Source organism: Triticum urartu, chromosome 3 (assembly GCF_003073215.2).
Source record: "Triticum urartu cultivar G1812 chromosome 3, Tu2.1, whole genome shotgun sequence".
Lineage (NCBI taxonomy): Eukaryota > Viridiplantae > Streptophyta > Magnoliopsida > Poales > Poaceae > Triticum > Triticum urartu.
The window spans coordinates 113,665,758-113,690,900 of NC_053024.1; the positions used below are offsets into that span (position 1 = coordinate 113,665,758).

Consider the following 25,143-nt stretch of genomic DNA (forward strand, 5'->3'; position numbering starts at 1 on the left):
TACTTACATGACACTTATGTCAAGGAGAGAGACAAGAAAAAAAAAAGGAGCAGGTTCTCATACAAGAACACACCTCCAAAGCAAACAGAGTAAATGCAATGAAGAAAAGGATAAAGACGATTGAAAATATGGCCATCCTAATATCCAATCTTATAGCCAATCAATAGTAGTAGGAGTGACTGCCAATAGCGACTCTAGATGACATGACAACAATGTATAACCTGACATTGAGCATGGTTGATTATATATAATCAGTAATCAACCATGCTCAATGTCAGGCTTAAAATACGCAAATAGCTATATATGATCACTAAGTAGTGATCTAAAATATCTATATTAGTTTACAGAGGGAGTATCAGTTAATAGCAGAGATTTACACACGATAAGATCAACTCCAGCACACACCCTATCCCACCCCGCATAGTCCAAAACACCTATTTCTGCCAAGAACAGGCCAAATTTATGGACTCAGCAACTGAGGATGTAGGGAGTCAAATTACAGTGTCCAGAGAAGCATATGGTAATGGAATTCTTTCAACAATCCAGGTACACATCTATTGTACCAAAGCAGCCTACAATATTACATACCAATAACTGGCTGATAATAAGCCACAGCAATAGCTAATACAATAGAACCATAAAGAAGTTCCACACATGAATAACAAGCTCGCGGATCAAATCGACTGCACAATCCAGTTCGTCGCAGCAATACAAACGACACATGTAGCAATCGCCAGATAACAACCCGTCCATAGTTTTACAAATGATCAAGAAAATAAAATAAAGGCAAGGGGCATTCACATCAAAATCCATGCAAGGCAGCACAGGAAAAACAGCACTGCTTTGGCCCCCAATCATATGCAGCAGAGCATATACTACAGGCATGAGCATCGCCGAACAGAGAGATCCCAGTCCAACCTGCGTCCTCTGTTGCTGCGTGCCGTCTCAGCGACGAAACAAAGCGAAAAGGGAAGAACCTGATGGACCTCTGAGAACCAGGCATTGCCCATCACAGCTGCGTTATTTTTGCCTAACTCGCGCATGGATAGAATGAACAGGGCCCCATGGCAGTTTAAAACCCTCAGCTCCCACGTGTCGACCTCACGTGAGTCACCATAGGATGGTGCCGCCGTGGGGCTCTCCCTCGAACAGCAGCAACTCGCTGCCCCCTTTGAGTGTTGACTGGATCTTGCTGGATATCAGAAGAATCAACTGATATGCCCAGGTGGTTACGCCTAGGCCTCTCCCTGTGCCTTCTGTAAGCCCTGCTGTGTGAGTCTCCACTTGTGATCCGCCTGCCACGGCCAAATAAGGATGCCAGGAAGTCGATGCTCTCATCCAAACTACCTTCTGAAGATTCATAGAAGTCGATCCTCTCGTTCAGGGTGCGATCCATGGAAGTGAAGAAGTTGAGTCTCTCCTCCAAGTCAAATTCATCTCCATCGGCAAACATACTGTTGTTGCTGCCACCGTTCAATTCAAGTACATAATCCCCCATAATCACAGCTCCTGGGTTCGAAGCCCTGATAGTACTGATTGCATCCTGGCGCTCTCTTTCACATTCAAACTTTTTCCACTCACTTGCAAGTGCAGGATCTACCTCACGAGGTTTTGCTGAAGGGTGTTTGGAGTTCACATGCTTGCAAAGTTCTCTATATGAACCAACGAACGAGCAGGCATCATGCACACATGCTCTCTTCTTGCGGTTGAGATACTGACGAGCAGGTTCAACCACAGTCCATCCTTTAACATCCCCACGGCACAGAGGGCATGCAAGTTCCATTGTAGATGGATGCTTGTTTGCTGGTTCTGTGTTTGGAGAAAATGGAAGGTTAAGTGCGGACTCGGCGGAATCACCAAGGGCCAATTTCTCTTTCGCATAAGCTTCTTTGAAGTGTTCAAGACAGTTAGAGTGATGGTAGTTGGTGCCACACATATAAGGCCGGCAACCCTTGTGGTGAGAAGTACAGAGGAGGAGGACGGCATCATGTGGATGCTCCAAGCAAACTGGGCAAGTTGCACCTTTCCATTCTCTTTTCTCACAGGCCAATGGCAAATCACTCTGTTCGTCTGCTTCTTTTGTCTTCCAACAGCTGGAACGCGCATCAGATGAAGATGACCTACCTCGACGAGCTGGGAGGTTTCGGGCTCTTGGAAATCTCGCCATAACTCTGAAACCTGGGGTGCAAGGGAACTGCAACAATGCAAAGACAGATAGCCAATAAGTAGCAGCACATTTAATTGCAACTTCTATATTCTATGGCAATATTATAGACGCATACTTGCAGTATTGAATTATGGCCAACATTTAAGTTGGAAAATAAAGATATTCCATGAGCAACAGATCAAATAATCAGGAAATTTACCATGTTCTAGCAACAGATTCAGTAAGGAATGTGATAGTCTTAAAGACAAATACGACAAAGTTATAGTATTGTTAGGCTCCTATATATAGGAGGGATGGAAATTTGTCCCAATAAAGCAAGTGTTGGGAAGTGGTCCACACACTACCCGGATCCGATGCTTTTCTAGACTTAGCGGAAAATCTCCAAGCCTTATATCCATACTTCACACCAATGGGAAACATGAACTCTGCGTCGATGGGAAGCTCGAACTTCACAACAACAGAACCGAAGAGGAAGACTTGCTCTTTACTGATGAATCATGGTCTGTTTGACTCCTTTACAGAGAACTTCTTTTTAGAAACAAATGGATAAACTTAGATGTTGAATGTGCTTCAGTACACACCCCTAGAAAAGTTTCAAAAGGGTATTTTCGTCCATCCATATAAATCAATAGATTTATCCTCTCTTTTAAGATAATTAATTAGTGCTTAGGGACTAATTGGGTACGTGCAGACCCAAAACCCAACTAAATACTGCGTCGCCAGCCATGCACTCTCATCCTCTCCTGCCCCAACAGCTCGCACCTTGAATCAGCAAGAGGTATGCCAAGCAGGGCCCACATAATATACCCAGTATATTCCTGGAGGAAAAGATCAAATTGCTCTCAATGACAAGTGCATATAGGGGTACGACCCCCCCCCCCCCCCCCCCCCCCACATCCAAAGGATTCAGTTTTCTGAAATACAGAGAAGTTTGTTTCCTTCCTTGCAACACATTTTGGTCCTTTTGATGTTTTCAAGTAACTTTGGGCCTGCTGACATACGCGAGCAGGGTCTCCATCTCAAGTTTTCAGCGCGCCCTTGAAGAACGGCGGTGCCACATTAAGAAATACAGTAATGCCTCTCAAATCCACTTCCCTTCTATCTGTCCAAATTGATAAACATTGCAGAAGTATCCAGCACGAAGGGCTGTTATCTGGTGTTCTCACCATTACACTCAATGTCTAACTTTGTTACCACAGATAAGACATGCACAAATTAGCAAAATAATGCATCACAGACATAATGGTAAGAAATGAAGTTAAACCTAAAGCATATTGATTTCTTGTTACCCAATGACAGACGATGGAGTTTGACCAGACAAATTTATGTATATGGTGATGAGACCAAATTTGTTTTCTAGTTTAGACCAAAGAGATTGTTTTCACCAGATGCTATGTGGGGAATTCCTTAGCAGAGGGGGAAACCCAGAACACCTGCGCCTGAGTTGGAATGGGCTAAAAAGAAATCAAGACTTCTTTTTTATTATGGAAGGGTCTTCTATTGTTAACTGAAGTCGGTTCAATAGAACCTGCAGCAGTCATGTTCTGCAAGAGAGTTTGAGTCGAATCAGCGTTGTATCTGTTGAGGGCATTAAATCCTTAAGTCGCATACATAAGGCCCCCTAGCTGCATCGATTGATGCAAGCTATCCATAAAGTAATATATGTCTTTTCATTTCTCAACAGGAAACAAAGTCTTACAAATGAGAGAAAAAGAGGGGGCAGGAAAGGAGAATGGCGAATTCAACACACTAGCGGGAACCCTTCTTTGCTCTCTCCTCTGCTCGTACACTGGATACCGTCCCCCCTCGCTGATGGCTAGTCAGCCATCTAGCCATCATGGTCACGGGTATCCCCTTCGATCCGGAGGCTCCACTAGAAATGTTTATGAAAGTATAGTACTAGTAGAACTACCATCATTCTAGACAGAAGGTGCTACGCATATGTTGAAGTGGAGACAGTATGATATGATGAACTGACTTCTCATCCTGTAGTGAACTTAAATACTTAACATTCCACGCATAACAACACAAGATGCTTATACAGCTACATAAAATTAAATCAGCACAGCCATCTAGTGAGCAGCCCTGTATCACCAGCAAGGGATAAAAGGTGTGAGTTCCATAGAATCAAACCATACAAAACACCATAATAACAGTTAAAATCCGAGAGAGTTAGTCGGCAATTCCTAAATCCAAGACTAAAGATAAAACCCGGGGCCAAGGCATGGGTGACAGCCGGCATGACAGGACTGCAATTTCTATCAAACCGGCAAGATTGATCCTGGCCTGCAGCAGGCGAGAGGGGACGGGAGGAGGAGGAGTTGGAGGAGGAGCTTTCGCGACGGGGAGGAGAGGGAGATGCGGTTGCACGAGCCGGGGAGGGGAGGAGGAGCTTCCGCGACGGGGAGGAGAGGGAGATGCAGGGTGTAAGAGTGAGTGGGAGACGGTAGGAGTAGGAGGGGAAAGTGGACGATGAGGGGGGCACGGGGGATATACCTGCTCTCCCGCCGAAGTTCCTCCGGGCGGAAGGGGGCCGGCTGCCGGATCTTAAACCAGCGACGAGGTGTGGCCGCAAGGGAGAAGAGTGGATAGGTAGGAGAAGGGCGAGGAAGGGAGACGGGGAGTAGTAGGGGAGAGGAAAGAACATGAGGCTTAGGGGAGGGGGAGGAAACTTGTACCTCCACAGCAGCGAGGCGCGGCGGACCTTTCTGCGGCGGCGATGTGGACGGCGGCGACGTGGGCGAGATCTAAGGGGGGAGAGTGGTGTGAGAAGTAGAGACTGCAGAGCGACCACGCGAATAAACCCCTTTCCCCCCTATATTTTATTTCTTGGAAAGGCGTAATTCCACGGATTATCCTATGTCTCAGTCGATTTATACACATAATAAAATCTCGCTTGACATAGAAAAGTATACTGTTTCCCTCCGTCCATAAATATATGTTGTTCTTTAAAAAAAATCAGATGTATATAGACATGTTTTTTTTAAAAAAAGATGTATATAGACATGTTTTACCAAAGTTCTATTCTGACCCTGAGCTTAAATGCACCCTGATGAACCGTAAAATCTAAAAAAATCCAAAAAAATCTAATTTTTTGATAAACTTTGACAAATGTTTTGTATGTTTAACAAGTTTCAGCACGAAATAACATTCTTGAAAGTCGTGGAAAAAAAAAACAAAACCGGTACTCCAAAATGTTCTCAGAACTACCATTTTTTGAGCATCGCCTTTTTTAAAATTCTTTTTGCCACGACTTTCATGAATTTCATTTTGTGCTGAAATTTTGCAAGCATACAAAATATTTGTCAAAGTTTATCACAAAAAATCAGATTCTTTTACTATTTTTTTTGATTTTACTGTTCACCAGGGTGCATTTGAGTTCGGGAGCAGATACTCCACGTTCCATATTTTAGTGTATTTGTTCACTTATTTTAATTTGCATGTAGTTTATATTGAAATATCCAAAATAACTTATACTTTTGAAGGGAGTGAGTACTAGTTTGTACATCAAATTTATGATTGTTTTCTTCCTAATAATTATAAGGGTGATGGTGGGTTTAATTAGTGTGTTTTCACTAGTTAATTCAGTTCGACAAATATGGTTTCTAGGTAAATATGGTTGTGATACATCGACAAATACGAAATTGATATCTAATTCGATTTTTTATAAATTTATTTTAACTTGATTTTAGTATGTATCATATAATCAAAGGTGACGCGAATTTGTTCAAAAAGAGGAAATGATATTTTTGCTTTGTGTGTATATTTCATAACTAAATATGTCATATCGATCAACAAACAACTAGAAGAATCGAATTGAGAATACTTGGTCAAGAGCATAACTAGCTTCCATTTATGAACACTTACATAGTACAAGTGTAACGTTGGAATCATGGTGTTTTCTAGTAAGGGTTTTATGGAAGAAGCTGGGAATTGCTTTGTACTGATATAATTGTTGTAGTAAAATATTCATTTGAGTCTACAAGGATGCCGAATGGAGTCAGTGACACTATGACTGTCCTTATTCCCAAGAAGAAAAATGAAGTCGGGCATAAGAATTTTTTGTCCAATATGCCTCTGTAATATCTTATAAGATTATTTCAAAGTGTCCCGTAAATGGACTGCGGCATTTTCTTGATGGCTTGATCTCTCCCACCTAAAGTACTTTCATCTTTAGAAGAATGATCACTAATAATGCACTTGTTGCCTCTAATAATACACTCATTGCCTCTAATGTTTGTATACTCTTCAATCGTCTCGGGATGAGCGTACAAATTATTGTGTGTACAAGCTTGACTTGGCTATGGCATAAGATACATAACGGGGCGGCATATTTTTTGATGGGTTGATTGATTTGGATTTCTCTTCGAAATGGATTAACCGAGTTATGAAATGTATGACCACAAACAATTTGATGCTGACTAGTATTGGAAATATGCCGTAGAGACAATAACATTGTATTATTATATTTCCATATTCATAATTAAGTGTTTATATTTCATGCTATAACTGCTATGATCATGGAATATGTGATTCAGTGAAAAACTCATATGCACGTGTGAAATGATAAATGGATAAAATAAAGGCTCCTCGTATCGCCTCTAAGGCTAGCTCAAGTGTTGTTGGTGATCACGTTTTTTGGATTCTAGAATATCGTTAAGACCTCCTCAGGGGCGGCCTCACCAGGCTGCCTCGCGAGGGGCGGAGAGATCAAGGCAAGGGACACCTCGCAAGATTCCTGTGACGCAAGCCGTGACGACTGGAACCAGGCGGGCGCCAACGCGTGCAGTGTCCCCGTTTCCTTTTTGGTGCTAAAGGGGCAAGCGCAGGCGAGGAGTCCCGAGGCATCAGGCAAAGGTTTCCATATCGACGCAACAAGACCAAGACCAGCAGGACGGCAAGACGGAGGTCACCGTGGAGCCCAAGACGGCGTCACCACCAGAGCCTTCGGGAGGCGAAGACTATTTTTGTCAGGATAGCTTGTACTAGTTGTCTCCCTTCGAATTTGGCCGTTGTGGGATCCCTTCCCGCTCAATATTTGGGAAGAGGACCAGGATCTCTATAAATAGGACTAGCCACCACCATATGGGAAAAGAGATTTCGATCCTCAACCACACAAGCACACCAAGCACAAGAACACCTCTCCTCGCGAGGCTGTTCTTCCCTTGTACTGTTCATCCTCAACCCAAGAGGCAATCCACCACACCACACTGGAGTAGGGTATTACACCACAACGGTGACCCGAACCAGTATAAATCTTGTGTTGTTCTTTGGTTTGTCGAGCTAGGCCGTGAGATCGTAGAGTGTGCGAGCTAGAGAGGGGGAGAGATCTTCGTGCACACCCCAGTGTCCGAACTTCAAGGGTTTTGCCGGAACCCGAAATCCGACATTTGAAGCGCCAGGTAGGGGTGCGCCGGAGTTTCTCTTCCCTTGGTTGATCCGCCAACGTCCCGAGAGTCTGATGTCCGGTGACCCGAGGACCAACGCCGACCGCTGGGCAGCTTGGCCGGCCCGGGCAGCGCCATCCGCCCAAGAAGACCTCAACCCAGCGCCCCAGGCGACGCAGTCAAATGCCGTCCACCCTCACTCCACGACAAGTGCGGGCGGCCGCAAGGGCCTCAAGCCACGTTGTGGCCACGACGCCGCACACTCGACGGGAACAAAGCGAACACGAGGGCCGCACTCACGGTGGCTCGGGAGCTGCTGTGATGCCGACTGATGGAGAGCGGCCGGGACGCCTTGCTAGAGCGTGTCGCCGAGCTACTGGATGCCGCGGCCTCGGGAGCGCCACCCTTCTGCTCCTTGCTCACGCCTCATACCACGACCGGATCGCATGGCGGGCCTCGCCGCGCCCGCGCACCCCCAGGTGCGCCAGGAGGCTTCATCGACAACGGCGCAACCAGAGGCGCTGGGCGCCCACTCGCACCCGTGCCACCTCCGATGGGCGCGGGTACGAGCGTCGCCACCCACGGCCACGGCGAAATGCCGCCCTACCATCCCCAGGGCGGCGCGACGTGGAGCGTGGGGCACCTTGGCGAGGTCTTCGGGGCGGCGGCCTCGGAGGCCTACGTGCCCCGCATGGTAGACCAGGAGTATGCGCTGGAAGACGACCCCGACTTGTTCCTCGAGCGGGGCTGGGAGGATGAGGCACTGGAAGCTGAGGCCTTCCAGGAGCCCCCCGAGCGCGCCGTGAGCCTCACCAACCATGCCGGCGACGACAGCTACAGGGTGTTGGGGAACGTAGTAATTTCAAAATTTTCCTATGCATACGCAAGATCATGGTGATGCATAGCAACGATAGGGGAGAGTATGTCTGCGTACCCTCGTAGACCGAAAGCGGTAGCGTTTATCAACGCGGTTGATGTAGTCGTACACCTTCACGATCCGCCCCGATCAAGTACCGAATGTACGGCACCTCCGCGTTCAGCACACGTTCAGCTCGATGACGTCCTCGCCTTCTTGATCCAGCAAGAGGGGCGAAGTAGTATATGAGTTCCGGCAGCACGACGGCATGATGACGGTGTTGGTGAAGAACAATCTCCACAGGGCTTCGCCTAAGCACTACGAAAACTATTATAGAGGCTAAACTAGAGGGGACGGGGTTGCCGGCACACGGCTTGGTGTTTCTTGATGTGTCTTGGGTGCTAGCCCTACCCCTCTATTTATATGTTGAGCCTCGGGGTCGAAACTTGGAGTAAAAGCCTCCACAAAGTCGGTTTCACCCGAAAGGCAAGAGTCCTTCTCGGACTCCAGGGCCAGACGCCAGGGTTCCCGGCGTCTGGACCTAGACGCCAGGGACCCTGGCGTCTGGCCCCTGGACTCCGCAAAACTTCCTTTTGCGCTTTCCAAAAACCTTGTGGGCTTTCCCTTTGGCCCAAATAAAGTGTCCTCGTACCCAAACATTTCGGGAAACATCCGGAACCCCTTCCGGTGAATTCCGGAACCCTTCCGGAGACTAAACACTATTATCCCATATATCAAACTTTATCTCCGGACCATTCCGGAGTTCCTCGTCATGTCCGTGATTTTATCCGGAACTCCGAACAACATTCGGTTACCAACATACATAACTCATAAATACTATATCGTCAACGAACGTTAAGCGTGCGGACCCTACGGGTTCGAGAACTATGTAGACATGACCGAGACACTTCTCTGGTCAATAACCAATAGCGGAACCTGGATGCCCATATTGGTTCCTACATATTCTATGCAGATCTTTATCGGTCGAACCGCATAACAACATATGTTGTTGTTACCTTTGTCATCGGTATGTTACGTTGCCCGAGATTCGATCGTCGGTATCTCAATGCCTAGTTCAATCTCGTTACTGGCAAGTCTCTTTACTCGTTCGTAATGCATCATCACAACTAACTCATTAGTTACATTGCTTGCAAGGCTTATAGTGATGTGCATTACCGAGAAGGCCCAGAGATACCTCTCCAACAATCGGAGTGACAAATCCTAATCTCGATCTATGCCAACTCAACAAGTACCATCGGAGACACCTGTAGAGCACCTTTATAATCACCCAGTTATGTTGTGACATTTGGTAGCACACAAAGTGTTCCTCCGGTAATTGGGAGCTGCATAATCTCATAGTCATAGGAACATGTATAAGTCATGAAGAAAGCAATAGCAGTAAACTAAAATGATCAAGTGCTAGCTAACGGAATGGGTCAAGTCAATCACATCTTTCTCCTAATGATGTGATCAACTCATGTCTATGGTTAGGAAACATAACCATCTTTGATCAACGAGCTAGTCAAGTAGAGGCATACTAGTGACAGTCTGTTTGTTTATGTATTCACACATGTACTAAGTTTCCGATTAATACAATTCTAGCATGAATAATAAACATTTATCATGATATAAGGAAATAAAAATAACATTATTATTGCCTCTAGGGCATATTTCCTTCAGTCTCCCACTTGCACTAGAGTCAATAATCTAGTTCACATCTTTATGTGATTAGTTCACATCTCCATGTGACTAAGGGTTTACTAGAGTCAATAATCTAGTTCGCATAGCTATGTGATTAACATCCAAAGAGTGATCATGTTTTGCTTGTGAGAGAAGTTTAGTCTATGGGTCTGAACATTCAGATCCGTATGTATTTGCAAATTTCTATGTCTACAATGCTCTGCATGGAGCTACTCTAGCTAATTGCTCCCACTTTCAATATGTATCCAGATCGAGACTTAGAGTCATCTAGATCGATGTAAAAGGCTTGCATCGACGTAACTCTTTAGGACGAACTCTTTTATCACCTCCATAACCGAGAAATACTTCCTTAGTCCTCTAAGGATAATTTTGACCGCTGTCCAGTGATCTACCCCTAGATCACTATTGTACTCCCTTGCCAGAATGATGCTAAGGTATACAATAGGACTGGTAGTAAACAGCATAGCATACTTTATAGAACCTATGACTAAGGCATAGGGAATGACTTTTCATTATCTTTCTATTTTCTGATGTGGTCGGGTTTTGAGTCTTTACTCAACTTCACACCTTGCAACACAGGCAAGAACTCCTTCTTTGACTGTTCCATTTTGAACTACTTCAAAATGTTGTCAAGGTATGTACTCATTGGAAAAAATTTATCAAGTGTCTTGATCTATCTCTATAGATCTTGATGCTCAATATGTAAGCAGCTTCATTGAGGTATTTCTTTGAAAAACTCTTTTCAAACACTCCTTTATGCTTTCCAGAAAATTCTACATTATTTCCGATCAACAATATGACATTCACATATACTTATCAGAAATGTTGTAGTGCTCCCACTCACTTTCTTGTAAATACAGGCTTCACCGCAAGTCTGTATAAAACCATATGCTTTGATCACTTTATCAAAGCATATATTCCAACTCCGAGATGCTTTCACTAGTCCATGGATGGATCGCTGGAGCTTGCTCACTTTGTTAGCACCTTTAGGATCGAAAAAACCTTCTGGTTGCATCATATACAACTCTTCTTTAAGAAATCCATGAAGGAATACGGTTTTGACATCCATTTGCCAGATTTCATAAAATGCGGCAACTGCTAACATGATTCGGACAGACTTTTAAGCATCGATACGAGTGAGAAAATATCATCGTAGTCAACACCTTGAACTTGTCAAAAACATTTTGCGACAATTCGAGCTTTGTAGATAGTAACACTACTATCAGCGTCCGTCTTCCTCTTGAAGATCCATTTATTCTTAATGACTCACCGATCATCGGCCAAGTCAATCAAAGTCCATATTTGTTCTCATACATGGATCCCATCTCAGATTTCATGGCCTCAAGCCATTTCGCGGAATCTGGGCTCATCATCGCTTCCTCATAGTTCGTAGGTTCGTCATGGTCAAGTAACACGACATCCAGAACAGGATTACCGTACCACTCTGGTGCGGATCTTACTCTAGTTGACCTATGAGGTTTGGTAGTAACTTGATCTGAAGTTACATGATCATCATCATTATCTTCCTCACTAATTGGTGTAGGAGTCACAGGAACAGATTTCTGCGATGAACTACTTTCCAATAAGGGAGCAGGTACAGTTACCTCATCAAGTTATACTTTCCTCCCACTCACTTCTTTCGAGAGAAAGTTCTTCTCTAGAAAGGATCCATTCTTAGCAACGAATGTCTTGCCTTCGGATCTGTGCTAGAAGGTGTACCCAACTGTCTCCTTTGGGTATCCTATGAAGACATATTTCTCCAATTTGGGTTTGAGCTTATCAGGATGAAACTTTTTCACATAAGCATCGCAACCCCAAACTTTAAGAAACGACGACTTTGCTTTCTTGCCAAACCACAGTTCATATGGCGTCATCTCAACGGATTTAGATGGTTCCCTATTTAATGTGAATGCAGTTGTCTCTAATGCATAACCCCAAAACGATAGCGGTAAATTAGTAAGAGGCATCATAGATCACATCATATCTAGTAAAGTGTGATCACGATGTTCGGACACACCATTACGCTGTGGTGTTCCAGGTGGCGTGAGTTGCGAAACTATTCCGCATTGTTTCAAATGAAGACCAAACTTGTAACTCAAATATTCTCTTCCACGATCAGATCGTAGAAACTTTATTTTCTTGTTACGATGATTTTCCACTTCACTTTGAAATTCTTTGAACTTTTCAAATGTTTCAGACTTATGTTTCATCAAGTAGATATACCCATATCTTCTCAAATCATCTGTGAATATTAGAAAATTATGATACCTGCCGCGAGCCTCAACACTCATCGGATCGCATACATCAGTATGTATTATTTCCAATAAGTCAGTTGCTCGCTCCATTGTTCCGGAGAACGGATTCTTAGTCATCTTGCCCATGAGGCATGGTTCACAAGCAAGTGATTCATAATCAAGTGATTCCAAAAGCCCATCAGCATGTAGTTTCTTCATGCGCTTTACACCAATATGACCTAAACGGCAGTGCCACAAATAAGTTGCACTATCATTATTAACTTTGCATCTTTTGGCTTCAATATTGTGAATATGTGTATCACTAAGATCGAGATCCAATAAACCATTTTCATTGGGTGTATGACCATAGAAGGTTTTATTCATGTAAACAGAACAACAATTATTCTCTAACTTAAATGAATAACCGTATTGTAATAAACATGATCAAATCATATTCATGCTCAACGCAAACACCAAATAACACATATTTAGGTTCAACACTAATCCAAAAAGTATAGGGAGTGTGCGATGATGATCATATCAATCTTGGAACTACTTCCAACACACATCGTCACTTCACCCTTAACTAGTTTCTGTTCATTATGCAACTCTCGTTTCGAGTTACTACTCTTAGCAACTGAACCAGTATCAAATGCCGAGGGGTTGCTATGAACACTAGTAAAGTACACATCAATAACATGTATATCCAATATACCTTTGTTCACTATGCCATCCTTCTTATCCACCAAGTATCTAGGGCAGTTCCACTTCCAGTGACCATTTCCTTTGTAGTAGAAGCACTTAGTTTCAGGCTTGGGTCTAGCTTTGGGCTTCTTCACGGGAGTGGCAACTTGCTTGCCATTATTCTTGAAGTTCCCTTTCTTTCCCTTGCCCTTTTGCTTGAAACTAGTGGTCTTTTCAACCATCAACACTTGATGCTTTTCTTGATTTCTACCTTCGTCGATTTCAGCATCACGAAGAGCTTGGGAATCGTTTCCGTTATCCCTTACATATTATAGTTCATCACGAAGTTCTAGTAACTTGGTGATAGTGACTAGAGAACTCTGTCAATCACTATCCTATCTAGAAGATTAACTCCCACTTGATTCAAGTGATTGTAGTACTCAGACATTCTGAGCACATGCTCATTAGCTGAGCTATTCTCCTCCATCTTGTAGGCAAAGTACTGTCAGAGGTCTCATACCTCTTGACACAAGCATGAGTATGAAATACCAATTTCAACTCTTAGAACATCTTATATGTTCTGTGGCGTTCAAAACGTTTTTGAAGTCCCTGTTCTAAGCCGTAAAGCATGGTGCACTAAACTATTAAGTAGTCATCATACCGAGCTTTGTCAAACGTTCATAACGTGTGCATCTGCTCCTGCAATAGGTCTGTCACCTAGCAGTGCATCAAGGACATAATTCTTCTGTGCAGCAATGAGGATAATCCTCAGATCATGGATCCAATCCGCATCATTGCTACTAACATCTTTCATCTTTATTTTCTCTAGGAACATATAAAAAATAAACGGGGAGCTACATCGCAACCTATTGATCTACAACATAGATATGCAAATACTATCAGGACTAAGTTCATGATAAATTAAAGTTCAATTTAATCGTATTACTTAAGAACTCCCACTTAGATAGACATCCCTCTAATCATCTAAGTGATCACGCGATCCAAATCAACTAAACCATAACCGATCATCACGTGAAATGGAGTAGTTTTCAATGGTGAACATCACTATGTTGATCATATCTACTATATGCATGATTCACGCTCGACCTTTCGGTCTCAGTGTTCCGAGGCCATATCTGCATATGCTAGGCTCGTCAAGTTTAACCCGAGTATTCTGCGTGTGCAAAAACTGGCTTGCACCCATTGTATAAGAACGTTGAGCTTATCACACCCGATCATCACGTGGTGTCTCGGCACGAAGAACTTTTTCAACGGTGCATACTCAGGGAGAACACTTGTACCTTGATTTTTTTAGCGAGAGATCATCTTATAATGCTACCGTCAATCAAATCAGAATAAGATGCATAAAGGATAAACATCACATGCAATCAATATAAGTGATATGATATGGCCATCATCATCTTGTGCCTTTGATCTCCATCTCCGAAGTACCGTCATGATCTCTATCATCACCGGCATGACACTATGATCTCCATCATCATAATCTTTATCAATGTGTCATCATATGGTCGTCTCACCAACTATTGCTCTTGCAACTATTGCTATCGCATAGCAATAAAGTAAAACAATTGTATGGCGCTTGCATCTTATGCAATAAAGATACAACCATAAGGCTTCTGCCAATTGCCGATAACTTTAACAAAACATGATCATCTCATACAACAATTTATATCTCATCACATCTTGACCATATCACATCACAACATGCCCTGCAAAAACAAGTTAGACGTCCTCTACTTTGTTGTTGCAAGTTTTAAGTGGCTGCTACGGGCCGAGCAAGAACCGTTCTTACCTATGCATCAAAACCACAACAATAGTTCGTCAAGTTAGTGTTGTTTTAACCATCAACAAGGACCGGGCGTAGTCACACTCGGTTCAACTAAAGTTGGAGAAACTGACACCCACCGGCCACCTGTGTGCAAAGCACGTCGGTAGAACCAGTCTCGTGTAAGCATACGCGTAATGTCGGTCTGGGCTGCTTCATCCAACAATACCGCCGAACCAAAGTATGACATGCTAGTAAGCAGTATGACTTGTATCACCCACAACTCACTTGTGTTCTACTCGTGCATATAACATCTACGCATAAACCTGGCACGGATGCCACTGTTGGGGAACGTAGTAATTTCAAAATTTTCCTACGCACATGCAAGATCATGGTGATGCATAGAAATGATAGGGGAGAGTATGTCTATGTATGTCAGGGGAAATCGACACCTATGGGATCACTGGGATCCCTTCTACGATTCGCGGGCGCGGGGTTGTGGAAAGAGCGGGTCTGACAGGAAGCACACGGATCATTTACCCAAGTTCGGGCCGCGAGGATGCGTAAAACCCTAGTCCTGCTTTGGTGGATGTATTGAGAGTGTTCTTGTGTTCTTGAGCTAGCTACGGGGTGCAAGTTTGCCCAAAAGATCCGAATCCTCCTCCTGGTCGCCTCGGGCCTCCTTTTATAAGAAAAAGGGGTTGCCACAGTGGCACACAAGAGGTGGAAAGATGTATAGTGGACGAGTCTATCCTCTAGCACCGTTGGACAAACGCATTTAATGTGCTGCCAACGTGCCCCTCTCACTTTATCGGGGATGGCAAGGAAGCACGTCCCAGCTGTCGCCGCCACGCCTGGCTTCGACGTGCGTCTGAGCTGACGAGGCGTCGTGGCACCACGTTGGCCGGCTGCTGGGCTGGCGCGGTGGTGGAGCCTTCAGGAAGACTTGCATGCCACCACGCAGGTGCTTGCTGGGTCGGTGTAGAGGCCGCTCGTCGCCACGTGGGTGCCTGCCCAGCTGGTTGAGCTAGCAGCTGCTTGGGGACGGCGGTGGAGCTTTGGCAGACGTGGGCCTGGCTGCGGCCCTGCTGGTGTCCTCGGAAAGGGTCTTGCCGTGGCGTCGCGGTCAAGGGTGGCTCGCTCTGCTAGAGTTGGGCAAGTTGCCCCAGCAAGGCTCTTGCCGGGGCCGTGGAGGTCGCCCCGGCAAGGGTCTCGCTGGGAGAGTCCACCCTGCTCCTTTGTTCTTCGGTGTTTCTGGCCTTGGCGTTGCTTTGTTTGTCTCTCCTCTGCCTGCTTAGTGTGGCCGTGGGCGCGGCTTTGACTGCCCATGCACAAGTTAAGGGGTGCAAAAGGAGATCCCCTACTTTTTTACACCGACAGGAGCCCCCGGGCCTGGGCCACACGTAAGCGCGACGTGTTGTTGGGCTAGGCCCAAAAATGGTGCGCGGGCAGGTGGGGCGGATTTTTACCATAGTAATTTCCCGTCCGCTGCGCTTCCCCACAACCCGTGTTGAACGCGCGACGTGGAGGGTCATGTGTGACGTGGGGGTCGTGCATGGGCGGTTTCCGCATGCATGTGTCACATCATGGTAAAGAGGCGGCCCGCGCCTTCCCCATAAAAAGGAACGACTACAGGCGCGCTACTCATTTACCCCATGTGTCTTCTCCAATCTTGGAACCGCCGTCCCTTCCTTCTTCCTTCTCAAGCCCCCGCTCTTGCTCGCTGCCGCTGCGTTTTCGCTGCCCTTCCCCCTCCACCTTTCGCAGCCGCCATGGCACCCAAGACTGGCAAGGGCAAGGGAGTGGCCAAGGATGTCGGAGGTACAGAGCCGCCGGAGAATGAGTCGGCGGCGCGGCGGACGTAGCTCGCCTACTTTCCCTAGACGATCGACGCGGTCCACCTCCGGGACAACTTCAAGCCGCTGTGGGGGGTCAAGATGGGGGGAGAGAATACGGGGCACCCGGCCACGCGTGTCATCCCTGCGGATTGCGCCAAGGCCGCCCCGAATCGGTACCCATTCTTCGTCGACTACTTTTCTTGCGGCCTCTGCCCCCCTTTCTCCAATTTCTTCAACGACATCATGCACACCTACGGCTTTCACCTTCTAGATTTTAGTCCAAATGTTGTGGCGTGCATGGCTCTTTTTGCCCATGTTTGTGAGGGCTTTGCCGGAGTGCTTCCCAGCACGACGCTCTTCCGCCACTACTTTTACGCTCGGATCCAGAGGGGAGGCGCCATGTCTGGTTGCGTCACTTGGATCCCAAGGGCCCTGGAGAAGGGGACGTATCCAAAGGGCGCCCAGAAGGAGAGGTGGGAGGAGTGGCGGAGCCAGTGGTGTTGGATTGAGGAGGAGGACCCACAGGAGTTCTGCGAGGTTCGCCAGGCGCCGCCGGCTCACAGAGATGACTGGAGTGACGTCCATGCCCGGGATAAGAAGCTCACGGTCGCCACCACCAGGATCCACCACCTTGCCGCTGCCGGGCTCACCCTGGAGATGATCGGGGCGGATTTCATCCGCCGCTGCATCGCCCCTCTGCACAACAAGGGGAGGCCGGCTTGGCTTTTCAGCAACGTGGCGGACATCATGCGGCTCCGCCCTAGCCTGAACCACAACTTCACGGTGTTGGTGCATGCTCACTTCTGCCAGCAGCTTTTTCAGCTCAACATGAGCCGCGATAGCAGAGCCGAGAGGTCCGGCAAAGCCGTGAAGGTCGGCAAGGTCGCCAAGGGGCCCTTGTTTGGGTTGCCGGCGGGGGTAGTCCCGCTGAGCAACAATTCTCGCCAGTCCAACATCATCGCCATGATGCCGGACTTCAACGTGCACGGCCTCAATCCGAATTGGGCCGAGCCGGAGGAGGAAAAGGTGCAGGAGTTCTTCGACACCTTGGTGGAGGGGTATGTCCGCGCCGAGCCGCTGCTCGTCCAGGACACCACCCAGGCGGAGTTGGACTACATCACCGCCAGGGCGGCAGAGGCGGAGCTCGTCAGGGAGGCCGGTGGCGCTGGCGGCGTGGAGGATGAGGCCACGACGGCCGCGGAGGAGAAGGAGCTCGCCCAGTGGGCGGAATCTGCTGGGAAGGCCAGCAGCACCGGCACCGGAGCCCCTCTCATTGATGATGACGACGACGAGCCGTTCGAGGAGGAGGCTGAACTTGTCGAGCCCCCAGCCACGGGGAAAGGGCGTGTCCAACGGCGGGCCGTCTCCGGAGAGTCGGTCCGGTCCGGCAGGGCCGCACAGCTGCAACAAACCCCGGAGGCGCCCATGCGTCAGATGGGGGTCGCGGCGGCGGGGAAGACGGTGAAGGCTGCGGTGGCGAAGAAGAAAGCAGCTGCCCCTTCTCCGTCCAAGCGTTCCCCAACTCCACCTGCTTCCCATCCTCCCGCAGGTGACGACACAGAGGTCTTCTTCGACCTCGGGTCCCTTAGCCCGAGGAGGAAGAGGAAGGCAGCGGAAGAAGAAGTGAAGGATGAGTAAGTGCCTCGACTTTTGTCATCTCCGTCCCTTCGGACCGTTCTTCTTTTCTTGATTTGACTTCATCTTGGCAGGGATGCAGAGACACTGGCCCAGAGGGTGAAGAGGGCCAGGTCTTCGGCGGGCGGCCAGCCCCCGGCAGGCACTTCTGGTACACCGCTGGTGGTGTTGATCAGTCTGGAAAGTAGCCCCCGACACAGCCCCCAGCGTAAGCTCATCAACGGCCCTTCGTCAACGTGTGTCGGGGGTACGATCCTTGACGCTGACTTTGCCGTGATCGCAGGAGGAGGACAGTAGCAGGAGGAGCCACTAAGGGCTACCCCCAACACGCCACCTCCGTCAACCACACCGCCATGAGGGGCATCCCCAGCAAGGGTGCCAAGCACCGAGCCCATGCACACAGAGGAGGAGGAGGCAAGCTTGGGCACTGGTGGCCACACCTCAGCGCCAGATGCTGGCGGGGAGGGGGACTCTTCTTCCCAGCCCGGCACGGGTAAGCCACTCACCTTCCGTCCCTTTTCTTTTTCTCTTCTTTCTGGATCTTGGCCTTGGCTTCGCCTCATCCCCTTCTTGATATCCAAATCCTCCCTCAGCGGATCGGAAGGACGCATACACCATCATCGAGGATATCGCCAAGGACGCCGCGATAGAGGCCGAGAAGATCGCCGCCGAGGAGGCCGCCAAGGACACTGTTGTGGATGCCACCAAGGGGCTTGCCGGGGAACCCGGTAGGGCTGCTGCCGAGGAGGCTGGCAAGGGGCCCACTGGGGAGGCCGGCAAGGCCGGTGCCGAGGAGGAGGTGGTTGACGACCAACCTTCCTCCTCCGCTGCCTCTGGCTCGGGCCGGTACCTGAGGGTGAGCGACGACCTATTCGTCCACCTCCTAGGAACGGCGAGCACCGGGGCGCCCGTCGAGGGGGAGGTGTTTGATAACGAGGTGCTCGCCGCTGATAACCCACAAGTATAGGTGATAATTAGTAGCCTCTTTCGATAAGTAAGAGTGTCGAACCCAATGAGGAGCTAAAGGTAGAACAAATATTCCCTCAAGTTCTATCGACCACCGATACAACTCTACGCACGCTTAACATTCGCTTTACCTAGAACAAGTATGAAACTAGAAGGACTTTGTAGGTGTTTTTGGACAGGTTTGCAAGATAATAAAGAGCGCGTAAATAAAATTAGGGGCTGTTTAGATGAAGACACAACTAAATTAGTTTTAGTAAAGAGCTTTTTTTCACGAGAAAGTTATTTGTCCCTAGGCAATCGATAACTAGACCGGTAATCACTATTGCAATTTTATTTGAGGGAGAGGCATAAGCTAACATACTTTCTCTTCTTGGATCATATGCACTTAATTATGATTGGAACTCTAGCAAGCATCCGCATCTACTAAAGCTCATTAATGTAAAACCCAACCATAGCATTAAAGCATCAAGTCCTCTTTATCCCATACGCAACAACCTACTTACTCGGGTCTGTGCTTCTGTCACTCATGCCACCCACCATAAGCAAATCATGAACATATTGCAAACCCTACAGCGGGGATCCCTCACGCTTGCACGACACGGAGAGCACCATAGGACATCACCAATAATAAAACATGCAACTCAAACCAATCACAATCATCAATTAACCCATAGGACAAAACAGATCTACTCAAACATCATAGGATAGCCATACATCATTGGGAAATAACATATAGCGTTGAGCACCATGTTTAAGTAGAGATTACAGTGGGTAAAAGAGGGTTTACACCGCTGCATAGAGGGGGGAAGAGTTGGTGATGATGGCGGTGAAGTTGTTGGTGTAGATTGCGGTGATGATGATGGCCCCGACGGCGTTCCGGCACCACCAGAAGAGAGGGGGAGAGAGCCCCCTTCTTATTCTTCTTCCTTGACCTTCTCCCTAGATGGGATAAGGGTTTCCCCTATGGTCCATGGCCTCCATGGCATGGGAGGGGCGAGAGCCCCTCCGATATTGGATCTGTCTCTTTGTCTCTCTCTGTTTTTGTGTTGGCTGATTCTGCCCTTTCACCGTTTCTTAAATTACCAGAGATCCATAACTCCAATTGGGCTGAATTTTGGACATGATATCTATCCGGATATTAGCTTTCTTGCGGCGAAAGAAGGGCACCAACCGCCTTACAGGGTGGCCACGAGGGCCCAGGGTGCGCCTGAGCCCCTAGGGCGCCCCCCTGCCTCGTGGCCCCCTCGAGCATCGTCTCGTGTTGATTCTTATTCCCAAAAATCACATATATTCCCAAAAAATCTCCGTCAGTTTTTATCCCGTTTGGACTCCGTTTGATATGGATTTTCTGCGAAACAAAAAACATGCAACAAACAGGAACTGGCACAGGGCACTAGATCAATATGTTAGTCCCCAAAAATAGTATAAAAAGTTGCCAAAAGTATATGGAAGTTGTATAATATTGGCATGGAACAATCAAAAGTTATAGATACGACGGAGAAGTATCAGCATCCCCAAGCTTAATTCCTGCTCGTCCTCGAGTAGGTAAATGATAAAAAAGATAATTTTTGATGTGGAATGTACCTAGCGTAATCTTGATCATGTAATCTAATCATGGCATGAATATTAAGACATGAGTGATTCAAAGCAATAGTCTATCATTTGACATTAAGACAATAATACTTAAAGCATACTAATAAAGCAATCATGTCTTTTCAAAATAACATGGCCAAAGAAATTTATCCCTACAAAATCATATGGTCTGGCTATACTCCATCTTCACCACACAAAATATTCAAATCATGCACAACCCCGATGACAAGCCAAGCAATTGTTTCATACTTTTGACGTTCTCAAACCTTTTCAACTTTCACTCAATACATGAGAATGAGCCATGGACATAGCACTATGGGTGGAATGGAATATGATGGTGGAGGTTGTGTGGAGAAGACAAAAAGGAGAAAGTCTCACATTGATGCAGCTAATCAACGGGCTATGGAGATGCCCATCAATTGATGTCAATGTGAGGAGTAGGGATTGCCATGCAATGGATGCACTAAGAGCTATAAGTGTATGAAAGCTCAAACTGGAAACTAAGTGGGTGTGCATCCAACTTGCTTGCTCATGAAGACCTCGGGCATTTGAGGAAGCCCATTTCCGGAATATACAAGCCAAGTTCTATAATGAAAATTCCCACTAGTATATGAAAGTGATAATTCAATGAGACTCTCTATATGAAGAACATGGTGCTACTTTGAAGCACAAGTGTGGTAAAAGGATAATAACATTGTCCCTTCTCTCTTTTTCTCTCAATTTTTTGTTTTTTTGGTGGGCTTCTTTGGCCTCTTTTTTTTATTTGGGCTTCTTTGGCCTCTTTTATTTTGATAACCTCACATGGGACAATGTTCTAATAATGATGATCATCACACTTTTATTTACTTACAACTCAATATTACAACTCGATACTAGAACAAAGATATGACTCTATATGAATGCCTCTGGCGGTGTACTGAGATGTGCAATGCTCTAGCGTAGCAATGACATCAAAAAACAGACAAGCCATGAAAACATCATGCTAGCTATCTTACGATCATGCAAATCAATATGACAATAAGTGCTCAAGTCATGTATATGATGATGATGGAAGTTGCATGGCAATATATCTCGGAATGGCTATGGAAATGCCATAATAGGTAGGTATGGTGGCTTTTTGAGGAAGATATAAGGAGGTTTATGTGTGATAGAGCGTATCATATCACGGGGTTTGGATGCACTGGCGAATTTTGCACCAACTCTCCAAGTGAGAAAGGGCAATGCACGGTACCGAAGAGGCTAGCAATGATGGAAGGGTGAGAGTGCGTATAATCCATGGACTCAACATTAGTCATAAAGAACTCACATACTTATTGCAAAAATCTATTAGTCATCGAAACAAAGTACTATGCGCATGCTCCTAGGGGGATAGATTGGTAGGAAAAGACCATCGCTCGTCCCCGACCGCCACTCATAAGGAAGACAATCAATAAATACCCCATGCTTAGACTTCATCACATAACGGTTCACCATACGTGCATGCTACGGGAATCACAAACTTCAACACAAGTATTTCTACAATCCACAACTACCCACTAGCATGACTCTAATATCACCATCTTTATATCGCAAAACTATTGCAAGGAATCAAACATATCATATTCAGTGATCTACAAGTTTTATGTAGGATTTTATGACTAACCATGTGAATGACCAATTCCTGTCATCTCTCTAAATAGATATAAGTGAAGCAAGAGAGTTTAATTCTTTCTACAAAAGATATGCCCACGCTCTAACAAATATAAGTGAAGCAAAAGAGCATTCTATAAATGGCGGTTTTCTATATGAAGAGAAACAGGCAATCCAAACTTCAAAAGATATAAGTGAAGCACATGAAGCATTCTATAAAGCCATGCTCAAAAGATATAAGTGAAGTGCAATGAGCATTCTATAAATCAACCAAAGACTGTCTCATACCAGCATGGTGCATAAAAGAAAAGTGAAAACTAAATGCAAAAGACGCTCCAAGATCTGCACATATCGCATGAATGAAACGAATCCTAAAACATACCGATACTTGTTGGAGAAAGATGGGATGCCTTCCGGGGCATCCCCAAGCTTAGACGCTTGAGTCTCCTTGAATATTTACTTGGGGTGCCTTGGGCACCCCCAAGCTTGAGCTCTTGCCTCTCCTCCTTCTCCTCACATCGATACCTCCTCGATCTTCGAATACTTCATCCACACAAAACTCAACAGAAAACTTGGTAAGATCCGTTAGTATAATAAAGCAAATCAGTACTCTAATACTGTTGAAAACCAATTCATATTTTGTTTTTGCACTGTAGCTATTGTAATATAACTTTTCCATGGCTTAATCCACTGATAGAAATCGATAGTTTCATCGAAACAAGCAAACAATGCATCAAAAATAGAATCTGTCTTAAACAGGACAGTCTATAGTAATCTGAACATTCACCATACCTCTGGTACTCAAAAAATTCTGCCAAAATTAGGAACAATAAAAAATTTGTATAGAAAGACAGTGCAAAATGTTTCAGAACCGTTTGATGTTCCAGTAAAAAATGTAAAATCGCGCACTACAGCCAAAGTTTTTGTTTTGCACCGCACAAACCAACAAGCAATGTAAACATCCTAAAGGCAAATCTTGGCACATTATTTTTACAATACAAAGGCATTGTACAAGGGGATAATTATTTTTGTTGAAAAGTTTTTGTAATCAAGGGTCACAAAGTTTCCATGGGCATGAACAATGTTCAAGGCTAGCTCCCATTTTAACAATGCTCGTCTTTCTCATTTTCTCTTTTCTTTTTGAAAAAGTTTTAGGTTCCCCTCTTTATTTTTTTGTTTTTAAACTTTATAAAAGCACTCAACAGAAATAAATGACTCTCTAAAACTTCCGAGTTGTCTCCCTGGCAGCACTTCCTTTAAAGCCATTAAGCTAGGCATATAGTGCTCAAGTAATGGATCCACCCGAATCCCAAGGTATATCAAAGCCAATTTGAATTAGCAATGATTTGGCATTTAGTAGTGAGCACAAAGCAACATATATCAAGCAATGACAAAGTCTAACTCTCTTCCTATGCATCGACATGTCATAAAAGAACAATCCATGCACAAATAGTAAAGGCCAATGCATAGTATAAATAGTTTCTTGCAATTTTATCGTGTTGGAAACATAGAGAGGTGGAGATGTAGTTCCTCTCTCATAATTATTGCAAGTAGGAGCAGCAAGCACATGACATTCACCAAATCATCATGTGCATCGGTAAAATGCAACCCATCAACATAATCCTTAATAAGAGCAAACTTCTCCGATATAGTGTAGTTTGGAGAATTCAAAAAGATAATAGGACTATTATGTGTGGGTGCAATAGCAACAATTTCATGTTTAACATAAGGAACTGTAGCAAGTTCATCACCATAAGCATCATTCATATTGGCATCATGGCCACAAGCATAGCAAGCATCATCAAAAAGGGGTATTTCAAAAGAATCAACGGGATCATAACAATCATCATAGCAATCATCCTTGGTAAGAACGAAGGGAAATTAAATAATGTATGAGTTGGAGAGTTACTCTCATTAGAAGGTGGGCACGTGTATCTAATCCGATCTTCCTCCTTTTGTTCTTCGCTCTCCTCATCATCTTTTTCATCCAATGAGCTCAAAGTTTCATCAATTTCTTCTTCCATAGACTCCTGTAAAATATTAGTCTCTTCTTAGACAACAAAGGAGTCCTCAATATATGGTTTAACATAGGCATTAGAAGCATAATTATCATAACAATATTTAAGTATGGCAAAATTTTCAGATTTGTAAAGAGTAGCATCATACTTTTCAATCAAAGAAGCAATTTCATAAGCACCCTTAAAAGCAACAAATTCTACAATTTGTTGAGCATCATAGTAATTATAAACACCCTTAGCATACGAAGATACGATTCCATTATCACTAAACTCAAATTGGTAGGGAATGTGTTTCTTAGGGTTTTCAGAACAACAAGTAACATCATATATTTCACATAAATTCCAAGCATAGCATTGCAAACGATGAATTTGATCCAGTAAAAGTTTCCCTTTTTGAGATAAGCGGTGTCGCACATAACAAGCATGTTCATCTAAAGATTTGCCCTCAACTAAGCTAGTTGGGGTTTCAGCACGAGCACACAGGGATCGAAGATGATCCAAGTAAAAAGCTTCAGTAGTGTGATAGATTTTGAGTGGTTCTTCAACCATTGGTTCAGTAGGTACAACTAATTTTTTTGGTATTTTGCGTTTCCTACCCATAACAAAGATAGAAAACAACTAAGACCAGCAAATAAAAATTACTTAGTGA

The 25,143-nt window shown here is 45.4% G+C and overlaps 1 protein-coding gene across 3 annotated transcripts; it reads right to left on the reverse strand.

The window, feature by feature from the left end:
- Window positions 1–501: 501 nt before the first annotated feature.
- LOC125543194 lies at window positions 502–4,978 on the reverse strand. Of its 3 annotated transcripts, XM_048706457.1 has the most exons (3): window positions 4,664–4,821; window positions 3,553–3,711; window positions 502–2,194 (listed from the first exon to the last, which is right to left on the reverse strand). In XM_048706457.1, the coding sequence occupies exon 3, from the start codon at window positions 2,165–2,167 to the stop codon at window positions 1,082–1,084; it is 1,086 nt and encodes a 361-aa protein (XP_048562414.1). In that variant the 5' UTR covers window positions 2,168–2,194; window positions 3,553–3,711; window positions 4,664–4,821; the 3' UTR covers window positions 502–1,081. The 3 variants fall into 3 exon arrangements, with proteins under 3 accessions (XP_048562414.1, XP_048562413.1, XP_048562412.1); XM_048706456.1 differs by lacking the exons at window positions 3,553–3,711; window positions 4,664–4,821 and adding an exon at window positions 4,846–4,978; XM_048706455.1 differs by lacking the exon at window positions 3,553–3,711 and having other exon boundaries at window positions 4,664–4,895.
- Window positions 4,979–25,143: the final 20,165 nt, after the last annotated feature.

Coding starts and splice junctions, on each gene's coding strand:
- LOC125543194 (XM_048706456.1), bottom strand. CDS start 2,167: ATGGCGAGATTTCCAAGAGCCCGAAACCTCCCAGCTCGTCGAGGTAGG.